At 37.0% G+C, this 17,605-nt stretch overlaps 1 protein-coding gene across 3 annotated transcripts in view; it reads left to right on the forward strand.

Moving 5' to 3' along the window:
* The window catches only part of LNPK (lunapark, ER junction formation factor), a 31,161-nt gene extending 16,887 nt beyond the window's left edge, over positions 1–14,274 (forward strand). For all 3 annotated transcript variants that reach the window (XM_015868447.2, XM_015868449.2, XM_015868448.2), the window contains exons 9-13: positions 1,375–1,599; positions 6,319–6,424; positions 7,042–7,112; positions 8,376–8,546; positions 13,345–14,274. In XM_015868447.2, the coding sequence (XP_015723933.1) occupies positions 1,375–1,599; positions 6,319–6,424; positions 7,042–7,112; positions 8,376–8,546; positions 13,345–13,532 (761 nt within the window). In that variant the 3' untranslated portion in view covers positions 13,533–14,274. The remainder of the gene's footprint in view (positions 1–1,374; positions 1,600–6,318; positions 6,425–7,041; positions 7,113–8,375; positions 8,547–13,344) is intronic.
* Positions 14,275–17,605: the final 3,331 nt, after the last annotated feature.

Genomic DNA, 17,605 nt, shown 5'->3' on the forward strand with positions numbered 1-17,605 from the left:
TAAGACTTTGGTTGCAGTCTTCTGACTGTGGATGATAATCTTTCCTTCCTTCTGGTGCATACTAATGCTATATATAGGTACAGATTAGTAGGCGAGATCATAGCCTACATGTTGCGATTTCATAGCTCTGGGTGTTGGCAGTTGACCAACTGAACTTTTGTTTGACCTAATGCTCCAGTGGTAGCAACAGTTCCTTGGCTAGTATAAGTTCATGTTACATGCTTACCATCCCCATAGCGCACAGAAAAGCTTAGTGTGGTAGTGTTTTACTTCCCAGATACAGGGTCTGCTCCTTCAGACTTCAGCACACCCATCTCCTTGTGGCCTTTAGCAACAGCTAACCTGTGGTGGTTAGCTCTTGGTGCAGCGGTTCTGGGAGTATAGTTTTTAGATTGAGCCATCATGTGTTAGCAGTGTATGGAGTCCTGAAGTGAGGGTTAATTTCAGTTTCATTTCTTAGAGTATTTCAAATGTTCTTTTGGAGGAAACAGGGTGTAGATAGGATGAAAAACAGTTAAGTGATATTCCTGCTCACTGACCTCTTGCTTTGCTTTGGTAAACAAACTTGTATGTAAATGTAATGCAACTTCAAATTTTCATGACTTGATAAAATATCCAAACGATAATATATTATTGGGATGATATTCCTTCTCTTGTTAATGAGAACTTTCTCTTGGTATAAGAGGAGCTGAAGAAACATATATAATTTTTCTTAGAAGTAATAGTAACTCTGTGTTCATGGACTGAGAAAGAGGTAGAAGTATGTGAACGAAGCAGTAGAGTCTTTTCCTGCTTTGTGACAGTCCATGTGCTTGTTACATTTATCGAATAGAGTGAACAAAACTGTATTGTTTTGTGGTCGTTCTAGGGTTTTCATGTATGTAATCTGAAACTATCTAATCTGAAACTTTCTTAATAGCACTGGATACTTAGACTGGATATCTTAGGCAATGACTGAATAGTTTTCATTCTCATGGGAAACAATGCTTGGAAGCATGTTTAAATCATAGAGAAAAACAGAAAGCACAGGTTCCACCTGCACTTTCTGGTTGGAACTTATCTGCTTATCTGTCCAACTTTCTGCCTTAGAATGCAGAATTATAAGGTCGGCATCTGCTAATTTTTTTCTGGAATTTTTTTTTAACCCAAGTACACAGTTAATGATCATTACTATGAAAAACATAGCATTCTGTGCAGGCTTTATTTATATGATATGCTCAGCCATTCAGGTGGCAATTTTTAGTTATAGACTTTTTTGGTTTTATTTGACTCGGTTATTTCTGGCTGATTTAAATAGCAGGTTATTGATATTAATGTATTTATTTTTTGCTTATAGAGTTAGATGCTAAAATAAGTATGTGCATATCTTGTCAGAAATTCGTCAGAGGACTGCAGCTCAAAGAAATGCTTCTACACCCACACCTGCTAATTCTAAGCAGGGCTCTCCGAAGTCGCCTGTTTCGACAACACCGTCTCCTAATCTACAGAGGGATGCATCTCCTCTTAGTGGACCACCAGAAAGAATTGCTGTGCCACCCTTGCAGTCAAACACTCTACCAAGACGCCCTTCATCCCCAGCTTCTTCGGTGCCTGGAATGGGTAAACAGAATGCTTACTGTTATTTACAGTTTATATTGTTTTCTCTGGTTACCAATAAAATAGGCCATTTTCAGACAGTATGGAAATGGCATTTCATTTGGAAATTGCAGAGCAGTTATCTGATTAAGCAGGAGTTCCATATTCAATTAGCCATAACTCTTTACAGCTGGCACCTCTTGATGCTGAAACCTATTGCCTGAGCTCATTTAACTGTTATGGCTTCTTTGTTTAAATGGCAATAAAACTTTGCAGTACTCTGTAGTCAACAATATAGCATACCTTTTTATGTTCTTAGTTTAGAAGAACTCTACAGTTATATAAATCAGATATAGAGGAGAACACTTTCCGAATACATTCATGTTTGACTAAACCCTGCACATATTTTTTTTAACATGCATTTTGACATTTATTTAAATTTTTACTCCAGGAGGTATACCCAGGCAATCTATATTCATAGGTTCTAAGTATGAACTACCAAATATGCTAGAAAAATTGTCTGTGCTGTAGCTGGATTTTTTTCTAAAATTGAATGTTTGGTGCCATAGTCAAAAATTTACAGACGGGTCAAAATCTTGTAGAAATGAATGCTCCTTAAAACTTGGTTTTTCTGGTTTCTTGTTGTGAAGGGATGGACTTAAATTGAATGTGTGCAGTTTAGTTCAGGAGGGATGCTAAAATTTGGGAGATTTTGAGAGAAGGAGATTTTGTTCTGGTCACTGGAGGTGAAGCAGCAGGGACCAGATCCAGGGTATCCATTTGATGCAGAATATTTGGGGGAAGTTGGATCTTGAGACAGTGAAGGAGATTGCAATCTCAAAATATAATCATAGAATTCTTGAAGTTGGAAGGGACTTTAAAGGCTCTCTAGCCCTACTCCCCTTCAGTAGAACAGGGACACTATAGCTCAATCAGGTTGCCCAGGGCCTGATCCAACCTCACCTTTCAGCCTGTCCAAAGAGGACAGATGTTCCTTTCCATGGATTATTTTTGTGGCTCACTTCTGGATGTGCTGCAACATGTCTTTGTTTCTTCTGTACCGAGGAATCCACATCTGGATGCAGTATTCCAGGTGAAGCTTCCCCAGAGCAGGGTAGAGGGGCAGGATCACCCCTCTTGACTTGCTGGCCACATTTCTTTTGGCGCAGCAATTAGCATGACTGGCTTTCTGGGCTGTGAGGACACATTGCTGACTTGTGTCCAGCTTCCCATCCATCAGTACCCTCAGGTCTTTTTAAATTTTTTGACAGGGCTGCACTCAATCCTTTCTTCCCCCAGCTTGTATTTGTAGTGAGGGTTGCCTCTGCTCAGGTGTAAGAACTTGCAACATGGATCTGTTGAACCTTATGAGATTCATCTGGGCCCACTGCTCAAGCCTGTCTAGGTCCTTTCAGATGGTACCCCATCCATATCATAGGAAAGTGATTTGGTGTTTATGTCAGTTAATTCGCTCAAGATTCTGGGATGCATCTCATCAGGACTCATAGACTTGTGGATGTTCATGTGCCTCAGCTTGTCATGGGGATGCAGTTTGCCAAGACTCTTTGCAACACCACTGTAATTTGGTGCAATGTTTATGAGTAGTGATCCGTTTTCTGCATTTTAAGCCTTCTTGCTGCTTAGTAATTGTTTACCTTTATTATGGAACTGCTAAATTTGTTTTTATCCCTGAAGTGAACTATAATGGCAGGATATTAATACTTCTTGATTATCTTGAAGTACTGTAAATTAGCTTTGCACACCAAGTAAGTGGTCATTTGGGTTCAAAATGTGTTTACTGAAACCTGCTTATTGGAAATTTTTTAATGAGTTTAAAATCACATGTTCCTTCTTGGTTAAGATGCTTTATAGGTATAAGCAATCTGCTAGTTTTCTTCTTGGAAAAAAGAGATGGGTACAATGAATAAGCTGGATGAGTGTAAGCCTTTACTTGCAGGAGGAGTTTAGAGGGGGGAAAAAAAATTAGCTTGTTTAAAAGGACAGTTGCCAATTAATTAAAATATTTAATGTAATTTTCATGTTAATGCTTTATTTGCATGTGCATTTTTTCAACTTAAGTGTGTTGTTCTGTTGCAGCAATGCTGTGTTGTATACTGTAACTGTTAATGTGGAAGCCTTGTGTTCTCTTGAATTTTCCCAAACCTTTCAAGCATATAAAATCTTAGTCGTGTAGCTGTAGTGGGAAGTATGTAAATTCACTATCTGTAAGAGTAATATCATTGCCTCTAAGTTTATGCATGGCTTGCAACAAATGTGAATAGCCTTAATTATCTCTAAAGTAGAGAAGATTAATAATTCATTTTCATTATACTATATTTTGTAGAGGAGAATCAATTTAACGTGTATTACCACGGAGCTCCCATATGTTTGAAAATTAATAACCAGCAGGTAGTTGAGAGTTTGCCAAGCTTTGCAAAAATGACCAGTCTTTCTACAATGATTGCTTTTGATGTTCATATTAATTACTGGTGTCCATAACAGCATGAGAACTAAGATGGTTGGTTTGAGTTATTAGTAGGTAGGTAATTGAAGTTTTCCTTGGAGCATGTTATAGTGCTAGGTAGTTTTACTTAAATTTTACCTTTTTTTAACTACTGGAAACTTTGTTATGATATATGGAGCATATTTGGACATTAATCAGTGTTTGAATACTAACCAGATATTGGGTGGAGGGGTGAAATTGTCAGTGTATACCCAAAGCATTCATGTTACTTCTCTGTGGGTATTTATGAAGGAGTCTGGTGAAAGTGATATTACTGGAAGGAATGCCTTCAGCTAGGGTCTGCACCGGGACATGCATAAAAGGGCTACAGGAAAGATAAATTTATCTGCAATGAAGCTTGAAGTCTGTCCTTTTTTTTTTTCTTCTATTTTTTTTTTCTTTTTTCTTCCATATTGTCTTTCAATTAAATGTCCTTCTGAATTAGTTCAACTAATCCAATCTGTGAAACACATTTCCAAGAAAAATACAGGAACAGAGAATCAAAAGCTGAATGTGTGGTCACTTAAAGCCCTTCTAAGCTATGTGTTTTATATAAGAGTTTTTACTGGATATATTGAATAGTTACAATCCAGAACTCTTCCCTCAGAGAATATTAGTTGCTTTTTGGGCCTTGAGAATTTTACTCATAAGGATTAAATATACTCAGTTTTTGCATGGCTTCAGATTACCCCGCGTTGATTTCTTTCTCCTTGGCATTGAGCAAAATCATGGCAACAGGATAAGTTGTCTGGAACTAATGCTGCGTGTTGACCCATAAGGTTATAGCATTGTTCAGCTGTAAGTATTTTTTCCTCTATGATGTGTTAGAGGTTTAGTTAATGAGCTGCCAAATATGATTTAAAATGCTGTAGTAGCTTTCTCAACTGCTGAATGAGCTTTCAAGTGTAGGTATTAGTCTCCTGGGTTGGTGAATGTAGCGTGTTCTTTTGTCTCAGGTAACTATGTGAGATCCTGGAAGGAATCTCACCTTATCATTAACGTAGATGTCATTTCAGGTCAGAATTCAGGAGGCAGTAGGAATAGGAAGTGTGTGTAATCTCACAACTCAGCAAAGTGTTCAAGCTGTAAAGCAGACTGCAGCTGATGTCATCTCTAAAAAGAATCTGAAGGGTTGGGACATAAAGTTAATCTTGGGTGTAGTATAAGTGGTCACTGAAGGACATGTTCTCAGGTTCTGTCCTTTACAATGAGAAATCAGATGTTTTCCATTGACAGCAGTTACTTGCACTTTACCTGATGTGGTTGCTGGCTGTTGATTGGATGCACAGTTAAGAGATTTAACTAAAACTGATTGAGAAGTTTTTCAAACTGTGAAGCATTATCTGTAGCCTGCAAGTATGACAATGTGATATGGCAGTTCTGGGAGATGTACATCTTGTTGTATATAATTACTGTGTATTAAAGGCAGTATTTCTTTAAAAGAGTAACTAGTAAGTAGCAGGGAAGTGGAAGGCAGTGTATGTTGCCTTATAATCTGATTCATGTGTTACATTTTTGAATGTATTGTAATTTACTCATCTTGTGTGTAAATGGCTTTTGGCCAGGTGTGTCCTTGATTTTATGTTTGATAATTGAGTGGTCATGTCTGAATGATTTTTATTGAATTTTGTTCACTATGCCTAAATGATTCTGTGTTAGGACTAGAAGTCCTTAAAGTATGGATGTAAGTGGCATAAATGGAAATTGGTAGTTTGTGATGGTTTTGGAGCAGACCAGAGGTTTTCAAACAGGTGTGTGCCATTGATGTGCTTTAACTGCTATATGTGAACAGAGATGTAGGTGGTAGCAATTAATGTTGTTACTCATTTTTAAAGGAGTTCTATTTTGGTAGCAGTTAAACACATGGAATACAAAAATATTTTACATCACTAGTGTGCAGGTTTGAAAGTGTGTTAAGAAAACTCAAAAAAGAGCAGTAATTTTCTTAAGAAGTCTGTGATTCTCAGTCATCATTTAAAACTTTTGATACATAATATTTTTTAGTAATAGTAGTTTTAATGATGTAGTTAATATGTACATGTAGAATGAGTTAACGTAAGCTGAAGTAGCAGGTGAGCTTCCACCTGTTGTGGGTTGAAGAAAAATTAAAGCTTTCCAAGTAAATTAAAGAACACACATTTATATTAGGTAGAATATTAATGGCACTAGCATGCGTGGTTGACAGATTCTATACAATACAGTTGAAAATCCATTTGATTTTCATGTTCATGTCTTTCCAGGTCTTCATCCTCCAGGCCCTCCTTTAGCGAGACCTATTCTTCCTCGAGAAAGAGGAGTTGTGGATAGAGTTATTGAATATTTGGTTGGTGATGGTCCTCAGAACAGGTAAGACATTGCTTAAGGGAGTATGCAAATACTTGAGTTAGGGAACTTATTTTTTTTTTAATCAGTAGGGTCAAGACTAAAAGTATTGCACATTTTTAAAATGAATTGGCTGCTTCTTAGTGCTCCATGAAATCTTTAGGGAAAATGGTAACCACTTGGAATGATATTAGCCATGATACAAAAATAAAAACCTTGATTCTCAAGTAAGTGAATAAATTGTTCAAGAAACCCAATCATTTATTTATCTTAGCACTTCAGCTTTATTGCCATTTATAAATGCTTTGCTTTCAGAACTGTCCAGACATATCAGAATAATCATATTAACCATAGTCACTAACGTAGTACAAACATATAAATGATTTTGGTGTTATTTACTGAAAATGCAGGTATTAAAAGTCTATTCAACTATGAGCTCCCAGTTGTAGCTGTTTCTAAACCAACTTTTAAAATTATTGTTAACTATACAGTTTTAGTTGGCCTTAAATAGTAACAGTTTCACTGGGCAAATTAATTTTTAAGAGTAAATATCTAAGCTATTAGTGTCTAAAGTAAGATGCTGCTTCAGCTTCAGAGTGTTATTACTTAAAGGTGCAAAATTAAGTATTAATGTTTTCTAGGTATGCGCTTATATGTCAGCAGTGTTGTTCTCACAATGGTATGGCTCTGAAGGAGGAGTTTGAATATGTAGGTAAGGAAACACCTGTAGTAGACTGTAGTAGTTGGCTTGTGTTTCATAACAAATGCATGTGATGCTTCATTTTGACTGCTGTTAAATACTCAACTGACACTGTTAAATGCCACTGCGTATGGGAACAGTTTTATGGTAGCTTGCTACTCTGTGTCTAAAGATTCACTTTAAGATTTAAAGAAGTACTTCTCTGCAACCTCCAGGCCAGGGGTTGAGTGCAGAAAAGTATTCAGTAGAAATAAACCTCCTCCAATACATCCCTGAGAATTGGTACTGACTTGGAATGGTTCTCAGGTGGGTTTTGTGTTGAGAAACGATCTGACATTGAAGTATTCCTCTTTTACCAGAACTTAAAACTTTACTTTGGTAAGAAGATCTTGGGGAGACATCGAAAAAGGAGTGGGAACAAGCCCTGGGAGGCTATATGTGAATTTATAGCAGACAATAACTTAAGACAGACACAGCTCATTATTGAACACAGATGTTTTATTTTGCCTTCTTTCTACCACAAGTGTAAGCCTGATGTTTGAAAAATGGGAGAATGGTAGATAAGTCTATTTAATCTTGTTTCTCTTAATTTTGTGAGAAAATATACAGCACTGTAAAGGAATAAGATGGAAGTTTCCTTTGAGTCTGAATATATTTAGTCTGTATGTCATCCCAGCTCAAGTGTGTTTGCAGCTCTATTGTGCAAGAGATGACCATTTCCCTCCACTCATGTCTTGGTGAAAATATGTGTTTAGCTGTTATGTGGTATACAGAACTTCAGAAGAAAATTGCATTTTCTTAATTAAGCAACACTGGAACTGAATGCTCCTCTAAGAGCAGATAGTGAGGGAATGCGTTAGAGTCCACAGCATCCCTTTACTTGAAAGACGAGAACATTGGCATCTTAAGGAAAAAGTAATCTGCTGGTTTAGGTCTTTTGCAGGAAAGAATAGAACAGCATGTGACAACAACTCCTGGTACTGAATTTTCAGTACATATTTCACAATTATGGGCAAAAATATCCTTGCAGAAGCGCAGCAGAGCTGAAAGCAAACAGGTATTTAATAAGTAAATGTGTGCTGAAAGGGAAAAAAAAACCCAACAAAAACCAAAACTAAATAGAACACTTTGTATAAATTTGATGAGAATAAGCTTTGATGTTGATAGTCATTTAATTCTCTTTATAGTATTTTGGACAGTCAAGATATTGTGCAGGAGTAAGGTGAGATGTGAAATCAGTTAGTGGGGCTATTTACTGGATGTGCTTTTGTGCAGCATTTAGGTGTGCCTACTGCTTTTTCCTGAATCCTGCAAGAAAAACGAGGCCTCGGGCTCCTCGGCTTCCAGATTTCAAGTTTGAGAAAAAGCAACTTTCAGAATTGCAATCGGAAACAGAGCATCCAGAATCAAGAGAGAGCGAACCGCAGGGGAATCAGCAGGCAGAAGGTACGTGTTAATCTCAAGTCTGCTCCTATTTAGTGCCCAATGAAATGGCAATTTCCCCATGCATGCTGGTACTGAGTGTGCCATCTTTTACTGATGTGTAATGTCTATATGTTTCTCTTAACTGTGTGTTAGTATTTCTCTGCCTGGGTGATTTTGTTTTTCTATAGAAGTAGCTTTATAGTAGGTACCGTCTAATTTTTCCAATCTGTTTGTCCCTGCTTATAGCTTAACTTGATACTGTTGCTTTTGGTCTAAAACTCCAAGGTTTCTTGCAGTATGTCCATTGGAAATGATGTTACGGCAAAATTATTTATACCACTGTTACTGATAAACTCATGGAAAATAGCATTGTTAAGGAGCGAAGTGGTTAACTTCAACTGTGTTCAGCAGGTCATTTGATTAAGTTGTGTTGGAATTTCTGCCTTTGTTCCTTTTGCTGTTTTCCCCAGGGCAGGAAAATCTAGTAAAAACCACCTTGTTTAGAATTAGGGAGTTCAAAGACAAATTGTCAATTTTAATTTAACGTAGTTCCTTTTGAGACGTTTTATAGTCTGCAGATACAGTAGGCATCTGGTGTACAGCCAACAGGAAGATGCAGTGTTTTAAAAGACTTTGGGAATTATAGTTTTGAACCCAAGACTCTCCAGTTGGCTACATTCTTGTGTATTTACTGGCATTTTGCCTTAGTTCAAATAATAGTGGAGTATACTGGAAAAAGTTGTCTAAGATGTTCAGTCTGGAAGCTCATCATCTGTAGTAGACTGTCATATTGTGACACAATACTTGTTTACTCTTTAACACTGAGTACAAAATGGCATCAGCCTTTCCTTCTGGCATGGGAATGCTGATTAAGACTGGTAGGGAAGAATTATCTAGCTGTAGCCATCTCTGTGGGTGTGATCTGATGAAAGGTGCGCTGCAGGAAAACTTGCTTGGCTACTTTTCCTGTCAAAGCAGTGCTTGTAACTGGGCAGCTTGCCTCAGCTAGTTTCAGTGTAGTTCCCTAACCAGTTGTTGGCTCGCCTGAAAGGATAATGTCTGGTTTGTATGTATTGTGGAGCAATGTAAAGGAGGTAAGAAATTCCTTTTGACATAGACTGAAAAGTTCCACATACAAGTATTTAAGACGGCATATTTTATTTCTCTCCCCTTGTGTTTGCCAGTATGCCACAGGTTACAATCTGTCTTAAGTATGTAAATATAGCTGTTGCTAACAGTTTTATTCACATAACTAAGGAGATGGAGAACTACAGTAGAATGACAACAGAGATAGGTGTACTTAACTACTTAAGTGTACTTTTATGATATAAGTATCAAAACAAGAACTAAATCAGATGTGTGAAGCCAGACCATGCAAATTTCACCATTGACCTCTAATTGTCTGATCTATTCAGCTAATAGTGGATGGACTGATAAATTCATGACTACTTTTAAAAGCAGAAGATTGTTGTAGAAAAGACACAGTTAATGGGGTCTTCAGATCTCAGGGATTCTGTATGAATCAAACAGGGAAGCCCCTGCAGACTGATATTTAACTCTTGGAGATACGTGCCTTGAGGGCATCTGAGTAACGTTCAGCTGCAGCCTTTTAGAGGTTTTGAGAGAGGGTGTGCTAATTAAGCTAGTGTTATCTTTGAAGTAATGTTTATCAAACTATACTTTTAATGGGTCTGAGCTGCTGAGTCAGTTTATAGATGTTGTTAAAAAAAAGAAAGCTTTAAGAATTAGTGTTTCATTAGGCAGTTGAGATGTGGGAGTGAAAATTCTGTGAAATACTGCTTTTCTCAAAGTAGGTTTTTTTAGAAAAAAACATTTTTCTTTGATTTACCCTTAACACTGAAAATTACTTTTTTTCTGGTTGTGGTCTTTGTGTTTTGGTGTGTTTCTTTAACATAAAACAACAAAAACCAACAAATATTAAACCACTATGGGAGTCATTTCCTACTTATCTTTTCCTGGTTAAGAAGTACATGCTGAAAATTCTGGGGAGAGAAATTAGATATTACAACTTGGTCTGTTGACTTTTGTTTCTGTGTTGTTTAAATACCGTGTCTTTTCTGAATATTTCACCTACAAGGTATGAACTATTCTGTTTTGATAATTAGTAAGCAGCCAGGAATAGAGTATGTGTTAATATTTAACGTAACTAATATCTGAGGAATGTCTTGCTGATGTAATATATGCTACCCTGTCTGTCGCTGCACGTTAACTGCCTGTGTCCTGCCACAAAGTAATCTCTTATGAATGAGAAAATATCATTTTCAGTAAATCACTTTTTCCATCAGAACCCTAATTTGAAGCATAACTCTGCTTACTGACAGTTGGGCTTTATTAATAAATGAGCATCTTCCTTGATTGTAATTTTAAGTTGTGAAGGTATAGCTCTGGGGAAGGCTTTTGTTCACTGTGGTAATATAAATGCTGTCATAGCAAGAATAGAATATCTTCACTTAGAGGTAAACAAGCATTAATGTCAAGAAACCAAACTCACCACACTATTGACAACACAGGGATATCCGACTCTTAGATGTAATTTGTTTAAACCATAGCTATATAGCTTGAAGAAACTGCAAGCTAATGAGATGCGGAAGTGCTATAAATATTTTTTACCAGTCAGCTGCTTTACTAATGAATAGAGCATGAAGCTCAATCTTTTTTCTGCTGTGTGCTCGCACAGTGACAAGCGTGCTACATGCTACTCCAATGGATAAGAGATCTGAGGAGTGGTTGTGTGGACTGCTACTGGCACTGAACCTTGGATTTTGTAATCCTCTGGAAATATGAAGTCATCAGCTGTCAATCTGATGCAAATCACTGGCACAAACATTATGCTTTGTTATTCAACAGTGTAACTTGGGAGACTTTAGCACCAGAATGAAACAAAATACTTTTTTTTTTCCTCACAAAGGCAGGTCTCTTCTGAACATAGAAGTATCCTTGTTTGGATCTTATAATGAGGGGAGTAAAATACACTACGAATTACTTTCATCTTTGTGATTAATTCTGCCTGCCCTGTGTTAGCTACTTCTGCTCTGTTCTTGATGTAGGTTTATCGTTTAGCAACATTTCGAATGTTGAAATTACAGCTTGACAGAATGAGTGTTTTATGGTGTATGTTTGGTGCTGATGTTCATTAGACGCCTTTGAATTTCAGGTCTCAGGTTTTCATGGTGTTCCTTGGCTGTCTGAGTATTTTAGAATTATTTAATGCTTTCGGCATATGGCAACTGTTAGTATGTTTGAAAGGATTTCTATTTACAGGGCAGATGCAGAAACTTGGTTTGCACTTCAGCAGAAGTGTTCACAGTGATAATGCCTTCAAAAAATAATTCTGTTCTGAGCATATGCTTATCTGAGTTCTACCAAAAGTAGAGCTTAGCTTTGGGCAGGTGTTTCAGATGGAGCAGAAACATTGGGAATAGAACTGGCAAGAGGACAAAAATAAGGAGTAAATTGGTCAAAATGGTCTATTTACTGTGTTCTTCTTTATAAATAATGGAGTGGACAAATTCTGTTAGAGATTTGGCTCAGTATATATTTATTATATATATATATTTATCATATATATATTATATTATATATATATTAATATATATATTATATATATATATTAAATATACTTTGCTTTCACAGGACAAGTGTGAATATGGTCTGTCTTTGTAAGCTGGTTTGTCACTTAACATATGTGAATTTCTGCTTGCTGTTTCTTTCCTGCAATCCAGCTAACATGGCTAGAGTTCTGTGATTTCTAAGAAGACTTGGCTCTGCTTACCTAGAGTTGAGTAGCACGTTCACAGTTCCTTTAGTTTAAAAATTACATTGTTTTTGTCTGTAACATGAGTATTCAAATCTTCTACTTGATCTAGTAGTGATGCAGTATTGTGATTATCACTGGTTATACAATGAAATAACCTCTAGAAAGAGGGTTAGATGAACTCATTCTGCGTGATGTACACATGCTTTGTAAGCATTAAGAAGAAAAGTTAAGAAAATGGGAACTACTGTAGCCTAAACTGGGGCTTTTAAAGTTGCAGCTCTTAAACTTGCCTTAAACCATCATGGAGCTGTTTGCTGTTAGTCATATGTAGCTGCATTCTTCAGTTAAATCTGGGATTCATGATTAATCATCAAGAATGCTACCTTTCTTTTATCACCTTTAAGTGTACTTAGGGATCTTTCTCTTACCTACTGCAGTAAAGATCAAATGTAACCTAAGTGTCGAGGGGCTGGAGCAAGAAAAGTCATAAACTCATTCATAGTATCTGAGACTGAAGGAAAAAAAGGGGAGGCGAGGCAAATAGCAAAATCGAGAGTATTCAGATTTTTATTGGCAGTTTTCAGATGTTGAACTAGATTGTTCTGTTTTTTCCCAGTTTGCTAATTACCTGTCTCCTTATGCTTAAAGTAGTTTCTACCAAGTAGAGTATTTTAGAGTGTATTTGTATGGAAGTTTAACTTGAAAAAGCCATACAGTTTGTATTGCTTCCATTACCAAGAATAAAGATACTGAACTACCATGTCTACTTCTAACAATGTCTCATGTTAAATGAAGAAGCCTAGAAAGTTTCTGTTGAGTATGAATGTATACAAATAATATGTGGTATTTTCAGCAGGGTCTGAAGTCTTTTCCCTGGCAGTTTCTTGTTTCTTTATAGGTTTTACCTTTGGCAGTTGAGAACTTTATGTAATGACTAGTTGAAACCTGTCTATGATTGCAAAATATTTTCTTATGTACTTCAGAAATATAAGCTGTACACTATTTCTGAAAATAGCTATTGGATTTCTTTTCTTTCCACAGAATCTGTAGAAGTGGCTCAGCTCATTGAGACAGATGAGAAAGCACTGAGTGCTGAGCAGTTGAGTGATAGTCTTGTTGAAGAAGCTGAAAAAGAAGAAGCAGAAAGTGTTTCAACGTCTCAAGACTCTATTTCAGATTCTGCTATTTCAACTGAACAAAGCGAAGAATCTTTAGCAAAAGCAGAATAAAGTAAAGTGCCTTCTGTAGCTAGTTTTTAGCTTTGTTCATGCCTGTTGTTACTATTCAGGTGAGCTTTTTTAAATGGTACAACTGAAAAATCTCGCTTGAGCTTAAACTGCCTCAACTGCCACAGTATGTCAAAGCTTTGTGTAAAAGTGGTTATTGTAAATTAAGCATGTCTTTAAGTTAACTCACAGAATGTATAGTTGGTTGAAGTCTAACAGTCATAGACATTGTTCACTTTACGTATTTGAAGAATTAAACTTTTAAGTTTTATTAAAGGTGACCCGTAACTTGGCATCTCTTTAGCTGTCGATGAACTACTGGCCCAGAGCTGATCTAGTAAGTTTGGTCTAGTGAACTTAGATACCTTTTAATGTTTCCCTACTGAAGTAAATTGAGTACATCTTAAATACAGATGTTTACAAACAGAAGTGTCATCGGATGTTTGACTTAAGGGTATGGAAAGTGTCATTACAGTAGTGTTGATGTTATTCATAGTTTAACTTTTTGACAGAATTCAGTTAAATGACACTGAAAAATGGCATCTCCTTTGGTATTTGCATTGCAAATGAACCAGAGGCACATACATACAGATCTGTTTTGTGTTTACATAAAATATAGAAAGTCTCTGCACTTGATTGTACTTGAAGCACTATTTATACCTGTAAAATAATGACAAGACATAAGTGAATCTTGTGCCTTTGTGTATTTTGTTAAAGGAAAATAAAGATATCTAGCAGCAAACTTGCTTTGTGGTTCCTAGAACATTATATCCATGCAGTTGCTCCCATTAACTGCTTCAGAGGGTTTAGAAAAGCCGTTAAAGATCACAGAATAAGAGTGGCTTGTGTTGGAAGGGACTTAAAGATCTAGTTTCAACCCATTTTTTTTTTTGTAGAGAAAGATCTATTTTTAACTTTGTAATTTTTCAAGGGTTTAAAGTTATGGTACATGAGATTAATTTGCAAGTCAATTCAGGCTCAGGGATATATATATGATACTAATATGACTCCAGGCTTTCCTCAATTTACAGTAAGCATTTACACAGTATTCATGCCAAATATGTGTGTTCCAGTCCTGACACACTTGAGAGGAGAGGATTTTGTTTCTGCAGCAGGTGCTTCTTGACTTCCAGTTACTGCAATAGAGGCGATAATTTAAAAAGAAAAGGAAAAAAAAAAGCCTGTTCAAGAAGAATTGGATCAAACTGCATGTCAAGGAAACAAAGTTGATGTTTTGAGTCATGTCTCTTTGACCCCCAAAAACTTGAAGTAGGGTTATGTAAAGCAGAATTTGGAATTTTGCATATTGCTAGTGATATTTAATCCAGATATTTTGACAGAAGTAGATCATCTAGTAGAATGAATCCTAGTATGAAGGTGGTTTGTCTCAAGAAAGCTGTTCAGTTTACACCCAAGAAAAGCAGAAGCTGACAAGGAAAAGCAAAGAAAGGTGGTATAGAAGCTGCCTTCATTTACAGGCAGGTTTAGATATTATCAAAAACATGTCACTAGGAGTTCATATGCTTGCCTTGAAGTCAAGATCAAGGTTGTACCACTTGTGGTGCTGGAGCAAATCCAATGGGAAGACTTAAAGAACTGAACCATGAGGTGTCACCAGCTGATACAGGATGGAAGAGGGGAGCGTTTTTGTCTGATGGGAAAGGCCCTGAGACAGAGAAGGAGAGAAGGTAAGACTTTGAGAACACTTCTGTTTTCAGGTATGGTATTGGAGTGTGGTGTGACAGTGTATATTCCAGGTGAATATTTTACAATAGAAACATTGTCTTTGCAGTTAGCAATACATATATATATATCTCAGGTATACTTGCTTGTTTTAGATTTAATCCCAATATTATTGGTTAATGTTAACTTGATAGAGTAAGACCTTTTAGCTACTACTAGAGGCAAACATTATGAAGTTGCTTTTTTCCTTTTTTTTAAACAAAAATGTAGGAATTCTGTTTTTACTCTTGAATTGGATAGTGGTTACTTTTTGTAACAAATAACCTTCAGAAGTCTGGCAGAAAAATATTTCTCCCTCATGTGGTTCTGCCTTTTCTTAGCAACATTCATATGCTTGTGGGGATGGGTGAATAGGATAAATGAAGCTGCTGGTTATTCAGTAGTTAAAATATACAGACAATTGTACACAGAACAATTAGCAGCACATTAGCTAGGCCAGCACAGAAGTAGCATTCGAACATGTTTGTGGTCTTTAGGTGGAGTTGGCAGTTTTCAAGTTTGTGGAGATTGATGAAGGTGAGGAATTACAACCAGCACTTAATTGTCCCTGCTGGGCTGACTGGCACTGGACTTTGCCTGCCAGGTGTTGTTGTATAATAATGCATCATAACAGTTGCAAACTTCCATCAGAACTGTCCCATGCTTGAGATTGTCTGCTAGACCAACTGCTTAGAGCTCTGAAGTCTGGTTCTTCAGGGAAAAGATGGTGTTTCAAGTAGGCTGGAACTATTTGACAGGTGGTCTTTATTGGCAGTTTGTTTATGCAACAAAAAAGAATGAGTTGTAATAGCTTTTAACAATGAAAATTGCTGCCCTCTAGCATTTAAAAATAAATAAATACATTGGGTTGTCTCTTTAAGATCACGAGTTTCAAGGAATTTGACTTCTCTCCCCCACTGCTTTTGATTTGTGAACCTCTCTAGGGTCCTGTCAGGTCACATTCAATCTTTTCTCTGCAAGAATAAGACCTACAGAGGTGTATGATGGGCAGGATAGAGAGAGAGGTTTTAAAGTGAAGCATATTGATTATACAATAATTTGCTCCCAAACCATAGGGTTTGGAGATTAAAGCAAACACTCTTAAGATTGTTGATAGATTATCTAACCTGGCAACGGTGCAAAATCTAAAGCACTGAATCATAATATAGCCCTTCCAAGGTTGCATAAAATCAATTTGATCACAACTTAATTTTTACATAGTAGGGAGGATCCTGATGAATTCTTGTAATATGGGTTATTTCTTACCATAGTCACTGTGGGAACAAACATGCTCGAGTGCTACTTCTGCGCAGGCCCAGCACCGTGCTGCTAATTGTTCTGTGCACGGTTACTGATATTTTTCCAAAAGGATTTTGTAAGCTGTCACTATTGCCACTGTGAAGTCGTGTTCTCTTTCTGTTGTATGAGAAGAATTATATGCAAAAGCAAGGTTGTAACTGCCAGAGAGATATACATGCAGCAAAAATTCCAAAGTAATCAGATATGGGAGAAAACAGTGGGTGCAAATATTGGAGATCTGGCAATTTAGAATATTCAATTTGGGAATTCAAATTCAACTCCAGATTTGTAACTTCTATTGAAATAATAATTCTTTCTCTTGCTTTCTCTGTTTTACTGTCTGAATGAAAATAGAAATGCTGCATCTGTTGAATGCTCAAGCAACAAAGACCTTCCAGCTATCCCAAAGTGGTCTGCTTTCTGATTCCTTGCATTGCTCCAAGGAGCTCTACCTAGTTGAAGAGGCTTAATTTTGAATTGCTTTGCACACAACATTTTACAAAAACACCAAGAAAATGATTTTGAAGAGTTTTATACAGTGTTTTAGAGGAAATGTGAAGGTTAGTATTTCTCAGGGAATATTTGCACTCGTATCCTATGTATTTTGTCAATCAGACTTTTCACCATTGATGTACAAGGACCTTCATGCTGCACTTGTAAAAATGTGCCAGTGGAGGTGCATGGAGAAATTTAATTCCACACCTTTGCCTCCATATGCACTTCTCTGTCAGAGGCCATGTTTTCAGACTGCCCCTTCTGCTATCTGTCAAAGGGCAACAAAATGGAATGGAATATGGGTGGGAATGTTCAACCTCTACTGCCATACAACCAATATCCACCTCTGCTTTCATGGACCAACATGATAAAATAGGAGGCACTACTTTCAGAGCAGCCCTGGTGTGTAGATAGTGCTGTGAGGGAGAGGTGCTGATAGCCTGCCTTGAGCTGGTCTAACAAATTGTGTGGCAGCTTCAAGGGGGGACTGTGGAGTTGTGAAGATGCTGACTTGTCTGTGCTTCCAAAGATACATTTCAGGGTGGGTAGTGCAGGTTTTA

This window comes from Coturnix japonica, chromosome 7 (assembly GCF_001577835.2).
Source record: "Coturnix japonica isolate 7356 chromosome 7, Coturnix japonica 2.1, whole genome shotgun sequence".
NCBI lineage: Eukaryota > Metazoa > Chordata > Aves > Galliformes > Phasianidae > Coturnix > Coturnix japonica.